General features: G+C 48.8%; 1 protein-coding gene across 1 annotated transcript; it reads left to right on the top strand.

Annotated features, from left to right (window-relative positions):
• Positions 1 to 518: 518 nt before the first annotated feature.
• Positions 519 to 11,329, top strand: ETS2 (ETS proto-oncogene 2, transcription factor; the record flags this gene model as incomplete). The annotated part of the gene is made up of 8 exons (XM_019655762.1): positions 519 to 657; positions 1,768 to 1,887; positions 2,196 to 2,396; positions 3,896 to 3,979; positions 5,038 to 5,262; positions 6,118 to 6,381; positions 8,162 to 8,280; positions 9,138 to 11,329. Coding segments are annotated over 8 exons (1,368 nt in total), but the record flags the coding sequence as incomplete, so codon positions are not given.
• Positions 11,330 to 11,744: the final 415 nt, after the last annotated feature.

Here is an 11,744-nt window from a genome sequence, read left to right as displayed (position 1 = left end):
AATTATCTCACGTGTTTTACTAGTTTCTGAGCTATTGGAATTGATGAGGAAAAACATCTAGTTTCAGTTAAAAGCATTTCACTGTGAATGCTTCAAAATAAATGCTTCCACAGATCATTTATTTCATTGTTTTATTTTCAGTTTTCATTCGGTCATTTGCCTTTAGTTTTAAACCTAAAACTGCCCTGCCAAGGGTCATTTTTCTTACATACATGGCCCGACTGAATCTCTCTCCGATCGATGTAGTGGAAGGTGGTCTCTGAGGCCCCTCCCAGCCCTGTTCTCCTAAGATGCTAGTATTTTTAGGTTTGTTTACTTAATTGATTAAGTTAAACGATGAAGCCATTCACAATAAATTCCCAGTTGATCTGACTCCATGACCCAGAGTGTCACTCAGCCTGTCCTGGAAGTCTCTTTGGAGCACTGCTGGTCCCTTCCAGGTGTGGCTTTACCATGGCCAGTTTAATCAGGACATAACGGTGGTGGGTGAGATTACCCACAGGCTCCTTTGAAAACAAATAAGCATAAATACTCTTGTTTTGCAGCGCCAGCCAGCCTTTGACACCTTTGATGGGTCCCTGTTTGCTGTCTTGCCCTCCCTGAATGAAGACCAAGCCCTCCAGGAGGTGCCCACAGGCCTGGACTCCGTTTCTCATGGTAATCTTGACCCGCTGTGCCTGGTTGTCCTAAGGAGTGCAGTTAGTAAAGAGATGACAGCCCCTCAGTGATAAGCGTTGGCATCTTGAGTCTTTGGTGGGAAAGTCAGATGGAGGCTCTGGGACAAGATCGGTTTCCTTTTTGATAAAAGGTGACTGCCAGACGCACCCCAGGGAGAGCAAATGTCCTGCTACTGGCAAACTGCAGGGGACCCTGAGATTTCCATGAGGATGTTGTTTTCAAACCCCAAGCTCTCAGGTCCACCCTGTGAAGCAGACCAATGCACATTAAAATGCACCCCGGACTTTTCATCCTGGATTTCCTCTTAAATCATCCCCCTTGGTGTTTTGGGGCCACAGATCATTCTTGCTAATGTTTACCCATTTACTTCTGTAGTTCTTCATATCACTGTTTATTCTTCATAAAGGATAAGCACGTCAGACGATGCCTCTGCAGTTACTGTGACAAGTTATTAGTTGGAAACATTCCAGGGGTTACTTTGTCATATGAAGTAGGTGCTAGAAAATACAGCCCAGGAAATTAATTGAAACACATGTGCTTGCGTAAGCGTGCCATCATGTGATGGTCATTTATCATTCTTGAAATTGCTCAGGGAATCTAGAGAAGGTTGTTTTTCAATAAAAACTGAAGAAGGTGTGCCAGTTTTCTGGGTTTTAGGGGCTGTGTGTTCACACTATGCTCCCAGTCTCTGCCTGCTGCTTAGATTCGTGGAATTCACCTCTAAATTATGTATTTACAATCCCTTAAGCCTTTTGGCCAAAAGCCATGTAATTCCTCTCATTGTCTAAACTTTTAAAATAGACTTAAGTAGGCATTTTACCGAGGCATAACTGCTTTATGAAGTTTTGCATCGTAAAATAAAACTTACGTTTTATTTTAGAATTTTTTAACAAGTGAAGTTACGAGGTGTATGGTATTTTTTTCAATTTCAGTTGAAAAAACTTTTGTAAATATTTATATTTTTTATGGAATTCTGTGAAGGTTTGAGATCAGCGTTGTTCTTTCCTACGAACTAAGATTTCTCCCCTAAATTCTCCACCTGACATTGCCAGCTTGAAATCCTAACGTCCCCCTGGGGTTTCTTCCTAGACTCGGCCAACTGTGAATTGCCCCTGTTAACCCCATGCAGCAAGGCCGTGATGAGTCAAGCCCTGAAAGCTACCTTCAGCGGCTTCAACAAGGAGCGACGCAGGCTGGGCATCCCCAAGAGTGAGTTTGTTTCAGAGCTGCTTTACTGAGTCTACGCTGTATTAGACCAGCGCATGTTTCTGCTGTTGCCTGAGATGGGTTACTTCTTTAAGCTTTTGCTGAGAGTGGCAGAGATGTGGGTAACCTGAGCCAGTTTTATGCCAATCCCGCCCACTGAACATTTAATCCAGCACTGTTGTCAGGGTCTTAGAATTTACCTGGGGCGGCTGGCTCATTTCGTTGGTCTTTGGTGCACATGTGGACTTTATGGGTCAATCAGGAGTGACTCTGGCCTCACTGCCTCCTTCCATGTCGCCCCTCCCCCGTAGACCCCTGGCTGTGGACGGAGCAGCAGGTGTGCCAGTGGCTTCTCTGGGCCACCAACGAGTTCAGTCTGGTGAACGTAAACCTCCAGAGGTTTGGCATGGACGGCCAGGTGTTGTGCAACCTAGGCAAGGAGCGTTTTCTGGAGCTGGCACCCGACTTCGTGGGTGACATTCTCTGGGAGCATCTGGAGCAGATGATCAAAGGTACCCACCAGCCATGGGAGGGAGGGAGGCGTGGTGGGGTGATCGGCTCTCTCCCACCGTAGGCTCAGAGTTTAAATGATGTAAATTGCCCAAAAACACCCTAGAGTGAGTCAAATCATCACGGTGATGACAGATCTGAATCCACTTACGTACAGCCACAAAGCCGTCGCCTTACTCATTAACCTGTTCACCGTGGCTGGACGGCATTGGTCGGGGGAGTACGTGTTGGCTCAGACATGGGGGCCAGCAAGGATCCCCCGGCTGTGTGACTCACCTCACAGAACCGAAATGAACCAGTCAGCCTCGAGGAGAGGAAGCCTCTGCTCGGACTAACTCTGTGGGCTTTACCGTCAATTTTTGTTAAGTCCAAATGGAGTCCAACAAAGTTGTTTTTTTTTTGGTTTGGTTTGGCTTTATGTTTTTAAACAAGGTTGAAGTCATGGACATCTATTTACGCACTGATATACAAAAACTGGTCCCTGAGAGAAGAACTCTCATTATGTAGAAAGACTTGATTCAGACCTTAAAAGAACATTGAGACTGTTGTTAAAAATATGTTGAGTTTAAAAAAAAAACCCAACAACAAAAGAGAGATAAAAATCATTGTGAGGGATCACTTAAGTCAAACATTGAAGAAAATCAGCTTGTTTGTAGCATTCAGGGAAGTATTCCTCATTTAATTGAACGCTGAGTTTCAAAAGTCTATTAACAGAATCAGAATCTTGAAAAGACCTTAGAATTCAGTCACCAGCTCCTTGTAGTTATGGCTCCTGAGGGCGAGGGAAATTCTTTTTTTAAAGACCCCGTGTTTTCCCTCCACTTGGACGAGTCTGATGTGACAAGTTTCTGGTGAGGGTCTGTTTGTTAGCGAGTTGGGCCTGTTTTGCTCTGACTTGGGTGTGAGTCTGTGTGGGTCTGGATTTGTGGGTGCCCGTGTGGTTACGTGTGTTGGTAGGAAGTGGGCATACGCATGGCCACCGCTCTTCCCTTTCAAAGTTCCTGGGCACGTGTGTCCCCGTTACCAACTCCCGCAGCGCAGTGGCCCTCTCTGTGTGTAACGCTCACTGCACCCGGGGGACACTTTCAGGGTTTAAAGCGGTGACCGTAAACCTCACGGAGGCAGGAACCCAGTCCACGTCCCTCACCTGCTGTCTTCCTAGTCTCTGCCTGGTCCAGGTGGTACTTCACACACATTGAACTGTCTGTTGACTGCACGGATAAGTTACATACACCATCTAGATCTTTCAAATTGTGCCATAGAAAACTTAACTTTTTGAATGCCTTCGACAGCGTTCATGTTGGAAAACTTATTCTAGTTATTAAAAAAATGTGTTGCTGTCTCTAGTTTTTTTGGAAGACCCATCAGATTAAGTGTGAACCACTCAATGCATTTAGTTGTTCTGAAATAACCATAGAACGCACAGTCATTCAGAAAATAACTTTCTTGTGTAGCTTTAACCTCCATTTGCAATCTTCTCTCTCCTGTGTCTATTTTTCAGAAAACCAAGAAAAGACAGAAGATCAGTATGAAGAAAATGGCCACCTCAACGCAGTTCCTCACTGGATTAATAGCAATTCATTAGGTCAGTCCAATGGCTTCTGCCCTTAAGGTCTTCCTTTTAATTTGTCCTGTTAGCTCATGGAAGGTCAAAAGGTGCATTGTAGACCTATACCGTCCCATAGGGTAGCCACACGTGGCTAGGAAGCTCGTGGGCGCTTGAAATGTGGCTGGTCCACATCGAGATGTGTGGTCAGAATATAATGCACGTGGGACCTGGAAGTCTTAGTATGAAACAAAGAATGTAAAATAGCTCCTTCCTAATTTTACAAATATTGATTACCTATTAAAATGATAATTGTTATATGAGGTCAAGTAAACATTTTAAATTATTTTCCCTAGTTTCTCTTGTGATGCTACTTAAAATTACCACTGTGTAAAAAAAATAAAAAATAAAAATAACTAGAATTTTTAGGCTACGAGAAAATGTGACGTTGCGTAAGTGGCTTGCGTCATCTTTGCATTGGCCAACACTGGCCCAGGCCATCCAGAGGGCAAAGGGCAGATGGCATGAGCTGGCTGCTGTGGTTAGGTGTAGTGTGACAACTGAGAGGGACCGGCACAGGAAGTGTGTGGAAAGCAGTGCTAAATGTGCTCTGAACTTTGGAGTTTGAAAAGGTGTCATGGAATCCGGGTCCTCCCTTCTGGTTGAGGATTGGTGAATGTAGGTTAGAGGTGGTCCCCCAGCCAGGGCAGGGATATTCTCCTTAGGAGTCACATACTGGGAGCAAATCACTTAGTCTGCCTGAGTCTTGCTTGGTGTCCTCGGAAGCCTAAAGCCAGTGAACCCTGTCATGAGTCACGTGAAAGCACTTGATACACTAGAGCCGTAGAAATACCAGCATTGAGGCATCGCACGCGCCCAGGGTCCAGAGGCCGCAGGCATTTTGTAAAAGGTCCAGTAAGGCTGGGGAGACGTGTGGCTTGAGACGAAGAGGCCTTAGTGGAAGGCCTGCCCCTCAGAGCGCACATTCCCACGAGGCTTTGCGGAGGCTGGGGCTTGCAGAACAGTTCGAGTTGGTTGAGGCAGAGAGGGTTGTGACTGATGCCTACTAGCTGTGCTGACCGGTCGCTCTGTTCCAGGTTTCGGCGTAGAGCAGCCGCCATACGGAATGCAGACGCAGAATTACCCTAAAGGCGGCCTCCTGGACACCATGTGTCCATCCACGGCAGCGCCTGGGGCCCTCAGATCTGAGCAGGAGTTTCCGATGTTCCCCAAGTCTCGGCTTGACACCGTCAGTGTCAACTACTGCTCCCTGAGCCAGGACTTCGCGGGCAGCAACCTGAGTCTGCTCACCAGCGGTTCCGGTAAGAAGAAGCTTCTAGGCGGTCTTTTCAGTAAAGCTTTGGTTGGATTCTGGGAGCCACCATCAGACAGTGACATGAGATTCTTAATCAGTTGGAGCAGGTCAGGGGCTTGTCCATGTGCTAAATGACTAGGTCAAAATCACAGACAATTGAGTTGCTTCCTAAGGGTGCCCCTGATATGCTTTGGGCCGTGGTCCAAGGGTATTGAGCAAACAAGACACAGGCCCTGCTCTTGGGGCTGGATTCCTCCACCCCGTGGGGAGACGATGTAGGAATGTGGCAGGTTTCTTTTTATGGGGATGTATATATACAGTACGCGAATCTCAGGAAATAACAACTGGCTGGATTTTTACATAAATGCACCTGTGTAACGGCCACGCAGATGGAGCTAAAGAGGCTCCCAGCACCCCGGAAAGCTCCCTCACCCCCCTCCCCAGTCCCAGCGGGAAGCCAGCGTCCTGACTGGCACCCTCCTGGTTGTTCCCGCGCCTGAACTTGATGTAAATAGAAGCCGGCCGCCTGTTCCCTCTCTCATGTTGGTCTTTTGCTCAGTATTGTGTCAGAGGTCCACCCATGGTGTAGGGTGTTGTTCTCTCTCTTGCTAGATCGTACTCCATGCTGTAAGGCTTCGCCTGACGCACCGTCCCAGCGTCGGGGGAAGATGTGGTTGTCCGGTAGAGTCAGACGAAGCCCCTCAGCTTAAGGGCGTTGCGAAGGTCTGCACGATTCTGCTCCAGCAGGGAGCACGGCCGAATGGGGTGGATGGCCATGATGCTGCCATTGTGTATTGGCAGTAGGGCTGGACCTGTCATTATCCTGGAGAGGTCACCACGTGTGCCTGGGTGTCGTTGCCAGGGAAGCCCGGAGACCGCGACCCCCCCGAGAGCGGCGGCGACAGCTTCGAGAGCTCGGACTCGCTGCTGCAGTCCTGGAACAGCCAGTCGTCGCTGCTGGACGTGCAGCGTGTACCTTCCTTCGAGAGCTTCGAGGACGACTGCAGCCAGTCCCTGTGCCTCAGTAAGCCGACCATGTCTTTCAAGGATTACATCCAAGAACGGAGCGACCCGGTGGAGCAAGGCAAACCAGTTATACCTGCGGCCGTGCTGGCCGGCTTCACAGGTGAGTGTGCATGCCCGGGTCTCTCGTCACCTTCTCCGTGCCCTGCCCAGCCCCAGCCGTGTTTGTCAAGGGTGTTTTCTGCTCTGAGCACATGGTATGTTCACCCTACATTGGGTCCGTGGGGTATAATCCTGAGCCCAGATGCGCTGTGTCCGTGAATTGCAAAAAGGCCAGCTTTGCAAAGATTGTCATACACAGCTCCGTGGCGTGGGGGGAAACCCACTGGCCGCTGCCTCACCTGGGATGTGCTCAGGCATTCTGGACAGGAGCAGGGGCAGGAGACATGGGACCTCCATCAGCTCTCTGACTCACCCGTGCAAAGAATGTAGGCTGGCTCGGGGAGGGGCAGCAAGCCAGCCTCAAATAACACAGGACTGTTTACCTTTTCTTGCTTCTAAAACGCATCTTATTTTTAAGGTTTGGGCAAGAGCTATTCTAGGCAGGGGATAAATATTAAAGCCGTTTTTAGAACCAGATATTTCCAGCACGTTAGTGAAAATACTGAATCTTTGTTTTTGGAGTTTTTTTTTTATTGCTTCATGTGTCCTTAAATGAGCTTTCTTTCCTTTTTTCTTTCTTTTTTTTTTTTTTTTCATGTTTTGACCATATGGCGCCACTGGGGATTTCAAAAATGCCTACTGACAAAAATCTGATAGGTGAGAATCAGGATATGTAGGCATCCATTTTTTTCTGTCACCTAAAACAAACGGCTATGGAAACGTGTTAAAATACCCATTGAGTGCGTGAGAACTGGTGTCGCTTTCGTACTCGGGGGTCGGGGCCTGGTCAGAAAATCCACAGCCGTGGTGGTGGTGTTTTTCACTGTCGTGGTAGTGACCCCCCATTGCCTGCCAGCTCTGTGGTTGACTAGGCGTATGTACGGTAGGCCTTCGACAGCCCAGCATGGGTGGTACCGTCAGCCCATTGTACAGATGGGGAAGTTGGCTCAGTGACACAGCTCTCTGTGGTCACACAGGCAGCAACCCAGTTCTGTCTGGCTCCAGAAATCCTGTCCCCGTGCCTCCTAGCAAAGCCTTACTGACGATGGCCTTGGTGTCTTGGAGAACTGCCCTTTGACGGGCGTGTGACCCAGGACAGGGCACCTGGCCTCTGAGCCACCTCTTACACCTCATCTTTAAATGGCGCGACCATGGTGCTGCTTTCCAAGGGGGTGGTTCGAAGCACCATTCGTTTAGAAAAAGCACTTGAAGAGCGCTGTGCAAGGCAAATGTGTCACCAGAGAGCGGCAGTGAGGCGGCGGGACCGTGCCAAATGCCCAGATGGCTGTTGAGGAAACCGCATGTTGGGTCAAGCAGTTTACCCACTGTTGTTAGTTAGGCAGGAAAGCTGCCGCCCAGGACCCCGCGAATGCCATGACTCGTTCCATGGCGAAATGCCCCTCCAAGCGCCCCCATCCTGTCCTGCCAGGTGTTTGTAGAAACAGACTCTGAAAGTTATTATATAAGGAGCAGTTACCCAGGTTGAGAGATTCTGATGCCAAGACTTGGTGGCCCCGAATTATTTCCCAGAAAGACCAAACCCAACAGCCCAGGGCCTCGTGACCTGTTTTCTAGGAGTAGGGGGCCTGCAGGAAGGCCTCCGTCTGGTGTCTGGCCTGAGCCCATTAGCGTTCAGGGCTGGCACCAGCCCCCGGAATGGTGCCTTCACGTTGGCACCCAGAGTTGGGTCTCACATTCCCCTACCTGTTTGTTTCATTGGGATGACTAAACCATTGCCACATTTGAAATCTATAAAAACATATCCTGCGCCCTCTCCTCAGGAAGCGGACCTATCCAGCTGTGGCAGTTTCTCCTGGAATTGCTGTCTGACAAATCCTGCCAGCCATTCATCAGCTGGACTGGGGACGGATGGGAGTTTAAGCTTGCTGACCCCGATGAGGTATGGCGGGGCCTGGGAAGTCAGCCTGTGGGCTCATACTCGGCTTGTATTGCTTTGGGTTCACAAATGCAGTGTTCTGGGCACAGGGAAGGGTTCCCAGTACAAAGGAGGGCACTCCTGACGGTCGGGACACTTGCAGTGCCAGCCCGGCTTCGCCGATAGGTTTACAGAGTCCCTGGGCACTGGCCGAGTTCACTGTCTTGCTCGGTCATTGGATAAAAAGGTGCAGGTGGTAAACTGAGGCTCTCTCCTGACTGTGTGAGAATGCCTTGGGAAGTCCACCTTCTTCCGTTGGGGAATGAATCTCAGGACCCCCACGCCCGCACTCCAGCCAGGCTTCCGTGCTCCTCTGCTGAGCTCGGCGGAGCTGCCCCAGCCTGGGCTGGAGAGAAAGCCAAGGGCAGATCCAGTACCTGCCCCTCTAGGACAGCATTAGAGAAGCCCTAGGTTTCTGCACCAGTAGAGTGCAGTCTGTCACCTCCCCGATCCCGTGAGCAATGCGTAATGTCACATGGCTCAGAGCCCCACTTAGCAGCTGCCGATGGTGGTGGGTGGAATCAGAACCCAGGAGGGGAGAGGGCACAGCCTTTCCTTGTCTCAGGACCCCCGATTCTGAACCTTTGGCTCCCAGGAGGTTTTGCTGAGCGAGTGGCCTCGAAAGCCCTGTACCAGACGGTGCTGTGGGTGGGGGCACCTGCACCCCCCTCCGCCCTCAGAGAACCAGCCGAGGGACACAGTGCCCTGGCACGTTGTCCTGGGTGAGCATGCGTCAGCGTCATAATTGGGGGGAAGTCATTCACTTTTTCTTAATTGCCACGTGGAATTGAAGAACTCTTTCCTGTCTGTGTCCGCGGCAGGTGGCCCGCCGGTGGGGAAAGAGGAAAAACAAGCCCAAGATGAACTATGAGAAGCTGAGCCGGGGTCTGCGCTATTACTATGACAAGAACATCATCCACAAGACGTCAGGGAAGCGCTATGTGTACCGCTTCGTGTGCGACCTGCAGAACCTGCTGGGGTTCACGCCCGAGGAACTGCATGCCATCCTGGGCGTCCAGCCGGACACGGAGGACTGAGGCCCTGGGGACTTGCGAGCGGGGCCGTCCTGATGGACTGCTCCCAGGACCCTGCCAGGCCAGATTGAACACGTCCAGGAAAGTCGCCAAGAAGCAGTGGCCTTATTTCATCCAAAAGTGCGGTTCTTCGCCCAAAGCAGCACGGTTTCTCGCTTCGAAAGCCTGTGGACAGGAAAACGCTATTTATAATGCAATTACATTAAAGTGGCCGCGAGGGCAGCGCTGGGAAGCCATCCTGCCTCCGAGCAGGCTGTGTGACAGGATCGTTCAGGCTATTGCACATGCTCCAAGGAGTGAGCATGTCGTGGACACACACAATTTGGGGTTTCTTTTGCCTTTTGCAACCAGGAATGACAAATGCAAAAGTGGTTTCTTGTTTCAGAGGGTAGGAGGCAGCAAGGAAATACTCATGCCATTTCAGAGGTTGGTTTGTATATATGACTGTAATCTTATAATTGTTATCAAAATCCTGTAACAGTTCTATTTAACAGAAGTTGTATATTGTAATTTAAAATAATTATATAACTGTATGTGAAATAACAATGCCGACATGCAATGTTTATTCCATTTTTCAAGAGTGCATGTGGCATTTTGCAAACATTGAATCTGCCGAGGGCAGACTAAGGGAAGTTGTAAAATGTGTATGACTGGCATGTACTATGCCTACAGGAGTAAGTCATGAGAGGGCTAATCCCTGTTTTGTTTTGTTTTGTTTTGCCTGGGTTATTATCTGGCAAGGACTTTGTACATTTGGGAATTTTTATAAGAAATGTAATGTTATTATTCGGGGGCACATCTGGCCCCTGCTTTCTCCTTTAATTGTAATGTAAAAGCTATAAAGCAGTATTTTTCTTGACAGATGGCATATGTTTTCCATTTCTATGCATGCCTTTAAATCAGTTGATGCACAAAACCTATTTCTTTAACTGTGTTTCCCCCACAACTACCCTCCCCGACCAGCCATTTCCACCCCGTACCCCACTTCCAAGCCCCAAGTTATTCTGTATGATTAAGATAAGAATACTATTTTTGGAAATATGCAACTCCTTTTCAGAGATCGGGGGCTTTACATAGCAGCTATTTTTACTGTAAAAGTAATTCACTGGAGAAAGATGTAATTTGTAAAAAAGCTTTATTTTTTACCTCAGCTTCATGTAAAGATAAAGGGCTGAAGGTTTGGGGGTGCGGGGGGAACCGGGGAGGGAGAACCTCGGGTATGAATGAATGATTTCTCCCATCCTTGTTGACTGCCGCGTTGGGCTGGGGATACCAGGCTGCTCCTTTCTGCTCAGTATCCACAGCAAGGTAGTTTTGTTTTGTGTTTTTCCTATTTTCTTGGACGCAGAATGTCCAGAGGCCAACAGAGGAAACGCGATGGAAAAGAGTGCTTTGGGAAGTTCACATGAGAACACGTTCTGATTGTGATGGAGTCCTTGTTGTTGCTTCTAAGGAGCGTCTGGGTCAGCGTGTATTCCTGGCCTGTGCGTGATCCAGTCCGGTTGGTTTCAAAGTTGGACAGGCCTCAATAGTGGTGTTGAGGACACTTGGACTGGTGGCTGACAGCTCTAAAGAACCGTCCGTGTGATGCTTAGGCGCAAGCTGGGAAGAGCAAAGCCGCCCCAAGACCCACACAAGGCAATTTCCAGTATCTTTAAACACAGGATGTTTCAGGCAGGACCTGTTTATCGCTCGGACATCTGTTTATAACATCAACAGACGTGACTGGGAACATCTTGCTGCCAAAACAAACCTTAGCCATGGGCTCATTTTCTATGGGGTTGAGCTCCACGAAATCACCAATATTTGTTTCCTTTTATCTGCAAAGCTGGCAGTGTCATGCGGTCCCACCTAATAGTAACGGGAACTGAGGTCCATTGTAAACCTTTGGCATGGTGATGAACAGAACTTAAGTACAAAACTTTTGTAATTTGGCCGTTTCTTTCTCAAATAATAAAGTATTTTGTTTATATAAACTCCTCCTTGTGAGTCCTCATTCTTCGTCCCCACCCCAACACGGAGGAGGCAGAGGGAGGATTTCGTGCCCAGAGCTGCTGCTCACTAAGCAGCTTTCAGTCACTGAGTCACATCGCTGTTTAATTGATTTTACACATGGGCCACCTAGTAACCCATGACCAAGCTGGAACCAGCTGTGAGCCCTTCCTGAAGGAATTTCCCCAGAAGGGTTCCTTGAAGCGAAAATTTATTTTAGGAAAGGATTACAGTAGGAAGATCTAGGTTCTTGTCTTTGCCAGGGGCTTAGCAGAGATAACAGAAGAAACTTTACATTTAAGAACATTAGGACTTGAGGTTCAAGGACTTTTGTAATTGAGGCCACGATTCTCTTGGACTTTTCTGACGTTGCTGAGATGACTTAACCTGAGAGGAGGGTGA

This window comes from Hipposideros armiger, unplaced genomic scaffold (genome assembly GCF_001890085.2).
Source record: "Hipposideros armiger isolate ML-2016 unplaced genomic scaffold, ASM189008v1 scaffold_246, whole genome shotgun sequence".
Lineage (NCBI taxonomy): Eukaryota > Metazoa > Chordata > Mammalia > Chiroptera > Hipposideridae > Hipposideros > Hipposideros armiger.
The sequence above is the reverse complement of the archived record's forward strand: the minus strand, read 5'-3'. Positions and strand labels throughout refer to the sequence as shown.